The 15,502-nt window shown below is 36.8% G+C and overlaps 1 protein-coding gene across 1 annotated transcript in view; it reads left to right on the top strand.

Annotated features, from left to right (window-relative positions):
- Window positions 1–6,882, top strand: part of SLC44A5 (solute carrier family 44, member 5) — a 432,423-nt gene extending 425,541 nt beyond the window's left edge. Inside the window, exon 23 of the mRNA XM_010849416.1 lies at window positions 5,215–6,882. Within this exon, the coding sequence (XP_010847718.1) occupies window positions 5,215–5,321 (107 nt within the window). The 3' untranslated portion in view covers window positions 5,322–6,882. The remainder of the gene's footprint in view (window positions 1–5,214) is intronic.
- The last annotated feature ends 8,620 nt before the right edge of the window (window positions 6,883–15,502 follow it).

Raw genomic sequence — 15,502 nt, forward strand, 5'->3', positions numbered from 1 at the left:
ATCTACAAAATACCACATGAACAAACTTCAGCTCAGGTATGAGATGGAAGAAGGAACACGGGAATAAGGTAGCTTAAGACACAGAACAGACAGAGCTTTCAAATGTTCAGAGAGCTTTCCTCTCAAATGCTAATTATGGGAGTCAAACTGGGAGAGCCCACTGGGGTCTTCCCCATTTTTGTAACTGAAGTTTTCTAAAAATGTATCCGAGGAAATGTCTAGAACCTACCAGTTTCCAGTCTTTGGAAGCTTTGGCAAGTCTTGTGGATTTTAATTTTGACAGTGGATTCTAAATTTGAGAATGAAGAAATGTTTTGCACTCGTCGATATTACTATATTCCACTCATCTATATTGCCAAGTTCTTAAAAATCAGGTATAATTTCAGCCTTGTTCAAAACATCATGTGTTGAACGTGAACCTTTTTTCTTCAGTATTCTTGTCATTGATAATAAAGAACAAGAGAAACTAAATTGCGTTTCTCTTCCCTCTCCAGCTGTTACTTTGGGCAACATCTAACTTTGGAAACTATTCTCCTTAAATGATATTCCAAACCAAATTCTGATTGTGTGGAACTGTACCTTTTGTTGTTGTTTTTTCTGCATACCTCTTTATACCTATTATCTTGACTGCCAGAAAACTGGTATGTTTAAAAATGCAAACCACTTGCAAATACTCTATTTTGTAGAAATGTAGCATCCTTTCAACATTACAAAGAAATGAGAATTCTGACCCCAAGATAGGAGAAAACAATACTTGTAGATGATTATTATCATTATTGGGTGATTGATACTGTAGTTCCTACCCATTCCTCAAAAGTAATAACGATATAAACATATAATAGGTGATATAGAAATATGATTAAGGAAAAAAGAAGAAAAATGTTCAGCATCTATGATGTTTCCTACTTAGCTTTTCATTTTGTAGCTGAGGAAAGTCACTGTGAAGTCCACTGTAAAAATCTGATAAACCAATAATCCAACCATTCCTAAGAGAGTATGGTGAAAAATAACTTAGATATATTCTAAGTGATTATGGTGTATGGTTTTATATAATATTTCTTATCCTTTATTTCATAATAAATAAAGGCTAAAAATAATATAATATTTTAATATACTAGTAAAAACAGAATCAAGTTGCATTTATATATTTATTGAGATATTATCAGTTGTGAATTATATGTATCTGCAAGAAATTTAATTCTATGTAAACTTCTCCTTGCTTCTCAGCATCATTCTGATCCTTTCCCCCAACCACCCAGCAAATGTGTGCTCAGTGAATACCCATCATCTTACTATTAAGCAAAGCAGGAATATAAACTCATATATTACAAAAGTCATAAGACATTGCATTAGCTTTTGAATGTAATCTGAGGCAAACTGCAAGGATTTAGGACGGGGCACCTTTTAGTTAGCAGCATGAGATCTGAAGTAGGTGTCTAGAAACTGGGTCCTCACCTCAACCTGATTGCCCCAGAGCTTTCAACTTTAGGAGAATCATTTCACATCCCTGGGTCTCAATTTCTTCATCTGTAACATTAGGGTGTGAATTACCATTAAGAGCAACTTTGAACTCTGAAATTCAAGTATTCTCTGTATGTATCATGCCACACTTTTTCTTCAGCTTCATCTCAGAGGATAGGGCAGTTTACCTTTATGAACTGAAAAGTTGCAGAATTCAAAGATAACACCTTTGAAAGGAAATTAAAGATCTTATTAACCTTTAAACTATCAAAATAAACCTCTTTGGGAGTGGGTGGGATTTACAAAGTTTTAGTGCTTCCTGGCAGAAGTTGAAGCTTCTAACTTTGACTAGTATTGGCTACTTAACTGCACTAATTTGTCTTATATTTGACTTTCTAACACTGCTTTCTCTGGTTTTTCCCTGTTCAACTCTCCAAATTCTAAAAATGCATATAATTATTCTGCCGCTGCTTGCTGCTTTTGCCTGCTTTGGCTGCTGCATATACAGGTGAAGATCTGGAAAGAAATGATGGATCAACAGAAAAACCCTACTTCATAACCCCTACCCTGCACGGAATTCTGAACAAGAAGCAACTAGTTCCCCAGAAGCAGAAAAAGTAGAAAAGCTTCAAACAGTGCCATTCACTTTTAAGTAGAAGTTTTGTAAATTAGGTCATTTGTATTGGAAAATGATGCTTTTAAGTAATGTGAAATTTCAGTACCTATTCCTGAAAAGCAAGAACCTGGTACCATCTGAGGTATCAGGCAGTTGATGACAGTAGCCTCTGTGAACTAGGATACTTTATAGACTGTGGTTCCAACTGAAGAGCAAGGTGTAAATGTCACATGTTTTCTTAAAGTCTATAGCTGAGAGTGTTTCCAAACTTTTATAACTTGGCAGGCTGTTTTCCATTGCAGCACTTTGACGACCTTTCTTTTTACAAATGTGTATTTGTAAAAGATATTCAGGAAATTTTTGAAAGCACTATAAATGTATAATCAATTAGCCATAAACAGGTTGATTTATAATTAACCAGCATATGGTACTAAATTTGTAAATGTGGTGCTATGGTTATATTTATACTGTTCAAGCAAGTGGACAGCATCCTAAACTGTGATTAAACTTATATTAATGGTTCCCTGGGAAGTATATTTCAGTAAGTGATTCAAGACCATGATGAATATATAGATGCTAAGGTTATACAGGTTCCACAGAGAGCATTACTAGGTAAAAACTACCATGGAACCTTCATAGGCCATTTTGTTGTCATGAAATTAAAGTTGAATCTGAGTTCTGGAATATCATTTTTAATAATATGAACCTGAGGCCACCATGAAAATATTCTGAGCAGAAATGAAATGGCCACATAACTTGTACCCTTTGTCTATAACCCAAATAGAGATGAATCTTTATGCCCACCATATAGGAAATGGGTATGGATGTGTTTCAGAAGAGTGATTAAATCTTTTATGAGCATGCCTGTTTTTCTAGATTAAAGAGATCATGTGGGTTTGTTCTATAAAAGGTTTAATTTTAGCTTAACTTTCAGTGAAAAAAGAGACAAGATAAGACTTCAGATTTTACCCTAAGGAAACATTAGCCCTCCATAGGTACCTCAGCTGGTACCTTTACAAGGGGCATACTGTGGATTAGGAGATCTCTTCCTGAAGGGCTCAGGAGGGAAGTTATTCTTCCACCTCTGCTGACCAGACCAACAAACCAGGCTCTGGCAGCCATGCCTTAGTCTTTTGCATGGTGGAGCAAAGCATGAATCAGACACCCACATACCTTGTCTATCCATCTCCTGTGTACAAGAGCATAAGATATGGCGAACAGTGTGAAAATGTACCCCAAAGGAGTACTGGGTCAACAGTGTCCTTTTGGCTTTTACACTAAGTTTGTGTATAAGGATTATTTATGTCTTGACAAAAAGGAGCACGATCTGGATATAATCCATGTATCCAAGAAGAGAGTTAGAAATGTATAATTGTGTTATAAATTAACATGACTAGTAATTTATTTAACAACCCTGAAGTGTGGGGTCACTGACTTCCTACCAGCTTAATAGCAAGAAGCCAATGAATAGGGGAGAGTTTCAAAATATTGGTCCTTATATGGCCCCATCTTATTCTTGGCTTACTTTCTTTTACGATTGTAATCAAAAGCATCATTTGGCTTCCTATCTTGGCAAAAGCCTTCTTCACTCTCATGCTCCTTGAAGTATAATTCAGAGAAGAGTGACAACCTATATTTCTAGATAGTTGTTATTATTATTTTATTCAATAATATACCTGGATGAGAGGGGAGTTTGGGGGAGAATGGATACATGTATATGTATGGCTGAGTCCCTCATCTGTGTGCATGAAACTATCACAACATTGTTAATTGGCTATACTCCAATTTAAAATAAAAAATTAAAAAGAAGTAATACAAGGTTCACAACAAAAATCTAGTCAAATAGTTACCTCTATCTTAAGTGTTGAAAATTATAAGGAATAAGTCCCCTTTTAGGAGTAGTTGAAAAATTCATAATGATGAAACAAAACAATTTTTAATTTTCTGTGTATATATCAGAATCACTCTGAGAATTTGTTATAAATATTGCTACCTGTGCTCCCCACCCCAAGAGACTCTGATGTAAGTATTTTGATGTGGGGCAGCTTGTGAATTATTAAAAAGTTCTCTAGTGATTCTGATGCACATAAAAGTTGGGAAATAAAACATAAATCAATGTATGGGAAATTAGTTGCTTATTTTCTACTTATATTCTTGGCTTTTCTAGGAATTACAAAATTATGAAAGACAAAGGAGATTCATTTGGAGATTGCTAGCAGTCATAATTTCTATTTTTAGATTCTTGGTACTAGATGGGACCCATGTATTAAATGTTTAACATTGAACCTGCTGATTAGACCAGAAGAATTGCCACAGTAAAAGTATTCATTGAAGAGTATGGAGATACATTCTAAACTTGACTATAAGAATATAACCCTTGGGTGCAAAATCATAGGAAAAGGAATGTTGTTTGGTTCAGTAGTTCTAAATAATTTTTTAATAATTAGAAAGTTCTAAGCAGAGAAGTTTTAACCCATATTATGTGCTTAATCTAGTTAGAAAAATATTTTTCATTAATTACCTCTGTGTAATTGAAATATTTAGAGAAAAATGGGTGTTGTTTTTGAGAAAAATTTGGAAGCCACTTAGAAAGAAATTAAATAACAGTGAAAAAATGGAGAAAATGGAGCAATATGTCTCAAAATTTGCGGTTCAAGGATTTGAAATATACTGAAAATTTACAAATCTTTTTAGAAAACTAGACTACTGAAATTGTTGCTTGAAACACAAAAGCAATTTTGAATTAATACAGTAAGTTAGAAGGCAAATTCAATACATAACACGTTTTAGAAATGTGAAGGTGAATTTAAAAATTCCTCATATATCTCTTGATTTTTGTGTAATTACGTTTGTTCCCTAAAAGAAGAGAAAACTTGTTTTCTCAATTGTGCAGCTGAGAGGCAGGTGCTATTGGCAGAATCAGACCTGGTACACAGAATGAGATAGTATCTTACTGACCTAACAATAAGGGCTGATTGTTTTCTCATAGTTATGTTTACAGTAACGTTGATGCCAAACTATGCTGTTTTTTTTAAATAACATTTTGAACTGCTGTAAAGCAAGTATACAGCAGATGGCGATGTTACTTCTCTTACACTTGTGCTTTGATATTTACCCTGTGCCATTCTTCCTCCTAGTGGAAGATTTAGAAAGAAACGATGGTTCTGCTGAAAAACCCTATTACATGAGTCAGTCTCTGATGAAGATTATGAACAAGCGAAATGCAGAAACCAAGAAGCAGTAGAAGTGCAATCTCGGGTCCTCCTGCAGCGGTGTCACCTTTGGCTCATCTCCTGCGTCTGTGCTGCACTTCTCTCATAAGTGCTCTGTGTGTGGAACCCTGTACTCACGACCTTGTTGGCTTTGATTTGCATGTTTTATACCAAAGCTTATACTGTAATATGTGAAGCCATCAGAAGTCGCAAGGGAATTGTTAATAACACAGAACATTTTTTATACTAAGATCTTCTGTTTGGTAATTCATTTTTAAAGAGAATGGCTTGGATGTTTTGAAAATGCTAGTGAATATGTTAATATTGTTTTAAATATTAGATTGAAAATGATACATTATTTAAACTAATAGCTCCTAATATATTTTTTAAATTACAACTAAAAGACTTCTGCAGGGAAAATTGGTAAGCAAAGTGAAAGAGAAGATTTTAAAGTTTTCCCCACTCCCGTTTGACAGTAAATCGGTAAAAGGAGCACTCCACTCCAGATTTTGCTCTAAGTATAGACTGTTTCCTATTAAACAAACTGTCAGTCATCCAGCCTTTACTACTTCGTCCTCTCTGACAAAGTGCCTTACTGGCTGTTTAATATCACCCAGCTTTTGTGGGCAAGTTTACAAACATTGTTTAAAAAAAAATCCTGCAATGTTTAGTGATTAAAACAAGTCTTCTTGCATTTGTTTTCCTCTTAGCTTACTGGTTGGAAACCATTTGTCATTTCACTACGTTTGATAGTCTCACTGTATAGACTACATTTTGCAGCATAAACAATTTCCCTTGCGCCTAGTGGACGCTCATGAATGTGTACTACACGCAAGAAAAAACCTGAAAGGACACTTGTTGGGTTTGTTTGTTTTTTTTACTAAAAGGGAATTTAAAATGTAATCTTTTCTATGATAGATCTTTGAAAATAGGTATAAGACTACATTTATCAGTGTTTTACACAGATTGGAAAGGGAAACTTTAAGAAATCACAAAGGGAAACTTTACCCCCTTAGAAAGGGTGCTCACAGATACCGTGTACTGAATAGTTCCATTTTAAATGGATTTACTGTCCATGAGTGTACTAAGTATGTTATTTCCATTCTCTAACTTTTGATATGAACTAATCTGTTTACTTACGATACTTACTTTTTATTGTGCTAATATGAACAGGAACATAATTTCTAATTCAGTTTTAAATAATTTTATTAGTACTGCTAACTTGAAAGAAAATGAATTCGGTTTGTTACTCAGTGTTATAGAAAGAGTCCATGAAACAATCACCCTAAGGGAATGTCAATCACACAGTGATAAGTTGTGAAAGCTTTGAGAATCAACTGTGTAAGTTACTAGCAGTTTATCTACTATCATATTTAACTGTGACTTTGGATATTCCTTTATGCCAAAAACGAACTCACATGAGCATATGACAGTCTGAGCTCTGTAACCAGTGTGCTTCTGCTGTGCAGAAATATTAGGGACCTATTGTCTAAATAGCTTTGATAACTGAAGTGTTTAATATTTACTGAGATATGTTGTTACTCATTGTTTTAAATCTGTTTTTTTCTTCTAATAAAGATTTAGATAAGAAAAAAACTCTCTGCATTTTCATTTCTTTAAGCTAGAAAAACACACCTACCAGGACAAGATTTCCTCTGTATCAAATATCTTGATTTCTTTTAAAATCTCGATTTATCTTTAAAATGGTTTTTCACTTTTCCTAGCTGTGCATTGATTGCCAAACCAAATAACTGAAGATGATAATTTATGCAAAGTAAGTCAGTCAAAGATGATAAATGGAGAAGAAATTGATTTTTTTTAAACCCAATGGCCTAAGTTAGTTTTTAAATTTGCCAAAGGTTTTCTCAGTCCCTCTTTTGGTTTTGGCCAGTTTCATAAGAAGCAAATCTCATTAGTTTAAAGGCAGGGATGAGTTTACATAGTGTAAAGACTGTGAACACAAATTAACAATAGTTTTCTAAGGTGAGATTAAACATCACTATCACTGGTTTAACTCAAGCTAAAATTTTTCTTAGGTTCAGATATTCCTTATCAAATGTATGAGTCTATTCGAAAATTGAATTATATATTAAATCTTCAAACTTTTCTTTAAAATTTAATGGGTTTCTTTAAATGAAAATATAAAATAATATTGCAGTTCTCAGGGTTATTTTAAAATGTCCTGTATCTAATAACATGCTTGTTAATATACTAATGGTTCTTTTCGTATTAAAAAAAAAAAAAGTCATTTGATTTCCAGAAGAAATCCAAATCCTGCTTTATATTTTAATAATAACTCCCACTTTTAGGTGATAAAGTACTGATCATATATGTGAATAAATTGTTTGAAATTGGACTATGATTGATTGGATTTTTCTATGTGCCTAGAAAGTTTAAAACAAGATTGTGACTCCAAACAATAAATTCACACTATTAAAAGTTCTATGGGATCATCAGGTATAATGCAGTTATTATTTAAACTAATATTGGAAAGCAGACTGCATGCAACAATTCCTTATTTTCTTTTACTGTATAGCTGACCAGCACTCATTCCAATGTATGTTCTTTCACTTTTACAAGTGGTGTCTCAGGAAATTGCTCTTAAACTCTAACCAGGCATAGCAATTATCTTCAGTATTATCTGGTTCTGGACTGAGGAACATGCTTTATAAATCAGTCTTTGTTGGCATAAGATATGGGGCCAAAACTGAACTAAAATCATTATTGCAGACCATGGATATGAAATTGTGTCTTGACATTTTTTTCCAGTTTCTTGCAAATATTATTCTTAGATGTTTGCAAATGTTTGTGTTTTAAAATTTATAAGAATACAATTCAATAAATCATTAATGAAATACCTTACCAATATAGTAGGAATAAATTACTTCTCCAAAGTTACTTCTCATATACTATGTTTCTACTCTTGGTGCTAAAATGGGTATTGACAACTTCTCAGAACCTGAGTTGCTTCCGGTCCTTAGTGAATCAATCATAACCCCAAAACAAAGCCAACCCCCATTAAAACAAACAAATTCATTTACTCATGAAAACTGTATCACTTTATGCAAGCCTTGGGCATCAGGATGATGTCACAGTCAAGGACCCTCTTTAAATTTATGAGGCCAAACTGAACTGTTCTCTTCTCCCCATTTACGACTTTCCAATTGCTTAAAATGAAGCAGCATATAAACTGGCAATATCTTCTCTAATGGTTTCTGTGCTGGGAAGAATGAGGGCTGTTATGTGACACATTTAAAAGCAATCAATTCTATTTTACTATTTGAAGTCACTATTTTTCTTAACACCTCAGATCTTTTTTTCCAGCCCTTTTTTCTACTGTATGATTCAGAATAAGCAAATGGAAAAACAATCTTGTGAATGAAGCAAAGTGCCCATCTACTGCTGACTTAAAAATATGGACATCTTCATATTCTGGCCCTTTACTGTACATGGTACTAAGAGCATCACATTTTAACAAAGATGGGGGATGCTTATCAAATGAAAAGATGTTTCCATTCTGCATATAAATTAAAGTGAGCCTGGACTTAATTTATTGTTAGATTAATCTTGAAATCTCCATATTCTTCCACCCAAATGGAAGGGTGCATATGTGTCTGCAGTGTACAGAAAGAAGGAAATGAAGGTAAAATGTTGGGGAAAGCATTGGTGTCCAAGGAGAGAACAGGAAAAGTTGAGGATATAGAAAAGTATACCTCTAACAGCATCTAAGAGGGCAATGTTACAGAAAGTGGGGTGCCTTCTGAAGGCAATTCATAAATCTATTCAAAAAATGAAACTCTAACAGATTTGAAGTCAGTAATTAAAAATATTTTTCAGTTTTCCAGTAGCTGAGCTATTTTAAATAATAAAAATGATGCTGTTAAAGTGTTGCACTCAATATGCCAGCAAATTTGGAAAACCCACCAGTGGCCACAGGATTCAAGAAGGTCAGTTTTCATTCTAATACCAAAGAGGGGCAATGCCAAAGAATGTTCAAACTACCCTACAATTTGGCTCATTTCACATGCAAGTGAGGTAATGCTCAAAGTCCTTTAAGCTCTGCTTTAACAGTACATGAACCGAGAGCTTCCAGGTATACAAGCTGGATTTAGAAAATGCAGAGGAAACAGAGATCAAATTGCCAACATCCACTGGGTCATAGACAAAACAAGGGAATTCCAGAAAAACATCTGCTTAATTGACTTTGCTAAAGCCTTTGACTGTGTGGATTACATCAAACTGGAAAATTCTTAAAGAGATGGGAATACCTAACCTGTCTTCTGAGAAACCTGTATGCAAGTCAAGAAATAACAGTTACTGGACATGGAACAACAGACTGGTCTAAATTGGGAAAGGAGTATGACAAGTCTATATCACCCTGCTTATTTAACTTATATGCAGAATACATCAAGCAAAATACGAGGCTGGATGAATCACAAGCTGGAATCAAGATTGCTGGGAGAATATCAACAACCTCAGATATGCAGATGATACCACTCTAATGGTAGAAAATGAAGAGGAACTAAAGAGCCTCTTGATGAGGGTGAAAGAAGAGAGTGAAAAAGCCAGCTTAAAACTCAACATTCAAAAACTAAGATCATGCCATTTGGTCCCATCACTTCATGGCAAATAGATGAGGAAAAAGTGGAAGCAATGACAGATTTTACTTTCTTGGGCTTCACAATCACTGCAGATGGTGACTGTAGCCATGAAATTAAAAGATATTTGCTCCTTGGAAGAAAAGCTATGACAAACCTAGACAGCATATTAAAAAGCAGAAACATCACTTCACCAACAAAGGTTCATATAGTTAAAGCTATGGTTTTTCCAGTAGTCATGTACAGATGTGAGAGTTGGACCATAAAGAAGGCTGAGTGCCAAAGAACTGATGCTTTCAAACTGTGGTGCTGGAGAAGACTCTTGAGAGTCCCTTGGACTGCAAGGAGATCCAACTAATCAATCCTAAAGGAAATCAACCCTGAATATTCATTGGAAAGACTGATGCTGAAGCTGAAGCTCCAATACTTTGGCCATCTGATGCAAAGAGCCAGCTCCCTGGAAAAGACCCTGATGTTGGGAAAGATCAAGGGCTGAAAGAGAAGGAGACAACAGAGGATGAGATGGTTGGATGACATCACCAAATCAATGGACATGGATTTGCACAAACTCTGGGAGATAGTGAAGGACAGGGAAGCCTGGCATGCTGCATTCCATGGGGTTACAAAGAGTTAGACATGACTTAGCAACTGAACAAGAACAACAAGTAAACAGCATTGAAGCAGACTATGTTAAAATAAAACTGTCACATAGATGTATTTAGCCCAAACAGAAAAGAATGATGTTCCTACATGATTTATGAGTAAGGGATTAAAAAACATCTGTCTGGGGAAGATATAAAGATGGCAGAATATGAGGATAAAGAATTCACCCCCTCCTACCCCATGAACCCATCAGAAATACATCTACATGTGGAAGAAATTCTCACTGAAAACTAATTGGAAACTGACATAAAGAATACTGTACAACCAAGCCTGTAAAAAAAGATCTACATGGAATCTTGTAGGAAATGAAGACATCATTCCGGGACCTGTGCCCTTTAGAGGGAGAAGAGGGAGATTACAGGGCAGAGGTCATTCCTAAGGAATAAGTGGTTAAAATCACATATTGGGCACCCCAACTCTGGGGTTAGACACTGGGAAGATGAGTCCCCTTGACTGGGTGGAGATGAGTGGGACTAACAGAAAGGCTGTGAGAAGCCAATTCATGAGTAGCATGCAGATCCCTTCCTCCCAAAACAGGGCAGAGAATGCAGATGGAAGCTGCACGGAACACTGGCTGGTTTCTCCCAATGGCTAGTGTGGGCCCTAGCCTGAACTGAGCACCCACTCCGGATCTACTTGCTTCATGACACAGCTCTACCCTAGGGGGAGAGCTGTTGTAGCTGAGGTAAAGTCTCAGCTGTGAGGCACAGAAGTGACTCAGACCTGGAACAGCATCTGAGTAGGGTGGGGGCAGCCATTACTGGTGCTGACACAGGCATAGCATCAGAGGTCTTCCAGGTCTCTGCACCTAGGGCTGACACAGCCCACACCCTCACCCATGCCAAGCACTGCACCATCCCCACTGGATCTACAGCACAAATCCACACTAGCACTAGAGTGAGTGCTGTAGTGGCCAAGAGAACTCAGTTATGAGGGACAAAGGTAGGTCAGACCCAGACAGGCATTCAAGTGGGCCGGGGCAGCCATTATGGTGCTTACACAGGCAGAGCATCAGAAGCAGTCTAGGTTTTTGACTGGCTAGGGCCAATATAGCTTGTGCCCAGATGTATGGTGAGTGCCCAGACCAGTCCCTCCTGTTGCACCACTACTCCCCTCTGGGCCAAAGTGAAGGTTCTGGAAGTGGGGAGAGCACACACTTAGAAGGAATGGGGTCAACTCAGACCTGAACCTCAGGGCTTCTGTTCCAGTACCTTGGGATCTACCTCCAGCCCCAGTAGGGTGGTGCTGACCACTGAGCAGAGGATAAGCTCTGACTCACACCTGGATCTGGCTGGTGTCTCTCCATCTCCAGCCCTGAAAGTGAAAGTGAAGTCACTCAGTCGTGTTCAACTCTTTGAGACCCTATGGACTGTAGCCTGCCAGGCTCCTCCATCCATGGGATTTTCCAGGCAAGAATACTGGAGTGGGTTGTCATTTTCTTCTCCAGGGGATCTTCCCTAACCAGGGATCGAATTCACATTTCCCACATTGCAGGTAGACTCTTTACCCTCTGGGCCACCAAGGAATCCCATCTCCAGCTCTGCCTTCTACCAAAGTGAAAGCTTCCAACACACACTGGGGGAAAACATAACTCATGCTCATATGAGATCCTGTTCTCCCACCAAAGCAATGGAGCACACATAAACTGTATTAGGGAATCTCCCACACAAGGACACTCCTTCAAGACTGCAATAGGTAACTAACTCTTTCACCTAATTTCATAGAGACAGAGGAATTTGTTTTAACTGAAAGAATAAGAGAAAAACCCAGGAAAACAAAGTAATAAAACAGAAATAAACAATTGACCAGATAGAGGTCAAAGCATTACTAACCAAATTCAGGAGAAGAATCTATGAACACCATGAGAATTTTAACAAGGAACTAGAAAATATAAGAAAAAGATCTAGTCATAACTGAAGAATAACTGAAATGAAAAAGACACTAAAAGGAATTAACAGCAGATAAAGTGATACAAAAGAATGCACTAATGATCTGGAAGATGGAATAATGGAATTCACCCAATCAGAACAAAAAAAAAAGAGAGAATAGTTTAAAGGAATTATAGGACAAAATTAAGTATATCAACATTCACATTATAGGGCCCTGAAAGTGGAAGAGAAATAAAAATGGGTCAAGATGCATTTGATGAAATTATGGCAGAAAACAGCCTGAACCTGATAAAGGAAGCCTATCCAGGTACTGCAAGCACAGAGGGTCTTAAACAAGATGAACCCAAACAAATGCACACCAAGATATATCATAATTGTGTGCTTAGTCACTCAGTTGTGTACAATCCTTTGTGACCCCATGGACTGTAGCCTGCCAAGCTCCTCTGTCCATGTGATTCTACAAGCAAGAATACTGGAGTGGGGGGCCATTTGCTTCTCCAAGGGGAGCTTCTCCACCCAGGAATTGAACCCACATCTCCTGCATTGGCGTGTGGATTCTTTACCACTGAGCCACCCAGGAAACCCATACAATGCTATATTACTCAGCCAAAAAAATGAACTCCTGCCATTTGCAGCAATATGGATAGACACAGCAATATGGATAGACATAGCAATATGGATAGCAATATGGATAATAGAGAATATTATACTTAGTGAAGTAAGTCAGACAAATATTACATGATATCACTTATATGTGGAATCTAAAAAATAATACAAATGAAACTATAAACAAAACAGAAACAGGCTCATAAACACAGAAAACAAACTTATGTTTACCAAAGTTAAGAGGAAGTGGGGAAGGACAAATAAGAAGTATGGGATTAACAGACATATGTAAAATAAATAGGCAATAATGATTTACTGTATAATGCAGGGAATTACACCCAATATAATACTGTATATATATAATATCCTATAATAGAATACAATCTGCAAAAAGATAAAGTGAAAGTGAGTCAGTCATATCCGACTCCTTACAAGCCCATGGACTATGCAGACCATGGAATTCTCTAGGCCAGAATACTAGAGTGGATAGCCTTTCCCTTCTCCAGGGGATCTTCCCAAACCAGAGATTGAACCCAGGTCTTCTGCATTGCAGGCAGATTCTTTACCAGCTGAGCCACAAGGGAATCAAAAAGACTAAGTCATCATGCTATTCACCTGAAAGAAACACAACATTGTAAATAAACTCAACTTCATATTTTTAAAATCACATAATCATCTCAATAGATGAAATAAAAGCATTTGGCAAAACTCAGCATCTGATCATGATTAAGAACTCTCATCAAAGCTAGTACAAAAGAAATACATTTTAATATAATTAAGGCAAACCCACAGCTAATAGCATACTCAGCAGTGAAAGTTGAAAGCCATTCCTATAGAATCAGGTAGAAGACAAGGATGCCCACTCTCATCATTTCTATTTAACATAGAATTGCAAGTTCTAGACACAGCAATCAGAGAAGAAAAAGAAAAAAAATGCATCCAAATTGGGAGGGAAGAACTAATAATTAATTCAGTGAAGTTGCACTATATAAGATTAATATACAGAAATCTGTTGCTTTTCTATATATAAATATAAAATATTGTGGGCTTTAGGAACCATTACTACAAACAAAGCTAGTAGAGGTGATGGAAATCCAGCAGAGCTATTTCAAATCCTAATAGATGATGCTGTTAAAGTGCTGCACTCAATAAATCAACAAATTTGGAAAATTCAGCAGTGGCCAGAGGACTGGAAAAAGTCAGGTTTTCATTCCAATTTCGAAGAAGGGCAATGCCAAACAATGTTCAAACTACCAAATTCTCCAAGATAGGCTTCAACAGAAAATGAAGTGAGAACTTCCAGATGTTAAAGTGGGATTTAGAAAAGGCAGAGGAACCAGAGATCAAATTGCCAACATCCGCTGGATCATGGAAAAAGCAAGAGAATTCCAGAAGAACATCTACTACTGTTTAATTGACTACTCTAAAGCCTTTGACTGTGTGGATCACAACAAACTGTGGAAAATTCTTAAAGAGATGGGAATGCCAGACCAACTTACCTGCATCCTGAGAAATCTGTATGTGGGCCAAGAAGCAACAGTTATAACCAGACCAGGAACAACAGATTGTTTCCAAATTGGGAAAAGAGTACATCAAAGCTGTATACTGTCACCCTGCTCATTTAACTTATATGCAGAGTACATCATGCGTAATGCTGGGCCTGATGACGCATGAGCTTGAATCAAAATTGCTGGGAAAAATATCAATATCATCATATAAGCAGATGACACCACTCTTATGGAAGAAAGCAAAGAGGAACTAAAGAGCTTCTTGATGAGTGTGAAAGAGGAGAGTGAAAAAGATGGCTTAAAACTAAACATTCAAAAACTAAGATTATGGCATCCAGTCCCATCACTTCATGGCAAACAAACAGGGAAAAAGTGGAAATAGACACAGATTTTATTTTCTTGGGCTCCATAATCACTGTGGATGGTGACTACAGCCATGAAATGAAAAGAAGCTTGCTCCTTGGAAGAAAAGCTATGAGAAGCCTAGATAGCATATTAAAAAGCAGAGATGTTATTTTGCTGACAAAGGCCCATATAGTCAAAGCCATGGTTTTTCCAGTAGTCATGTATGGATGTGAGAACTGGACCATAAAGAAGGCTGAGAACCAAAGAACTGATGCTTTTTAACTGTGGTGTTGGAGAAGACTCTTGAGAGTCCCTTGGACTGCAAGGAGATCAAACCAGTCCATCCTAAAGGAAATCAGTTCTGAATATTCATTGCAATGACAGATGCTGAAGCTCCAATACTTTGGCCACCTGATCCAAAAATCTGACTCATTGGAGAAGACCCTGATGCTGGGAAACACTGAAGGAAAATGTTGAAGAGGAGAGCATAGGATGAGATGTTTAGATATCATCACTGACTCAATGGACATGAGTTTGAGCAAACTCTAGGAGATAGTGAAGGACAGGGAATCCTGGTGTGGTAGCCCATGGGGTATTCCATGGG

Source organism: Bison bison, unplaced genomic scaffold (assembly GCF_000754665.1).
Source record: "Bison bison bison isolate TAMUID 2011002044 unplaced genomic scaffold, Bison_UMD1.0 scf7180017864283, whole genome shotgun sequence".
NCBI lineage: Eukaryota > Metazoa > Chordata > Mammalia > Artiodactyla > Bovidae > Bison > Bison bison.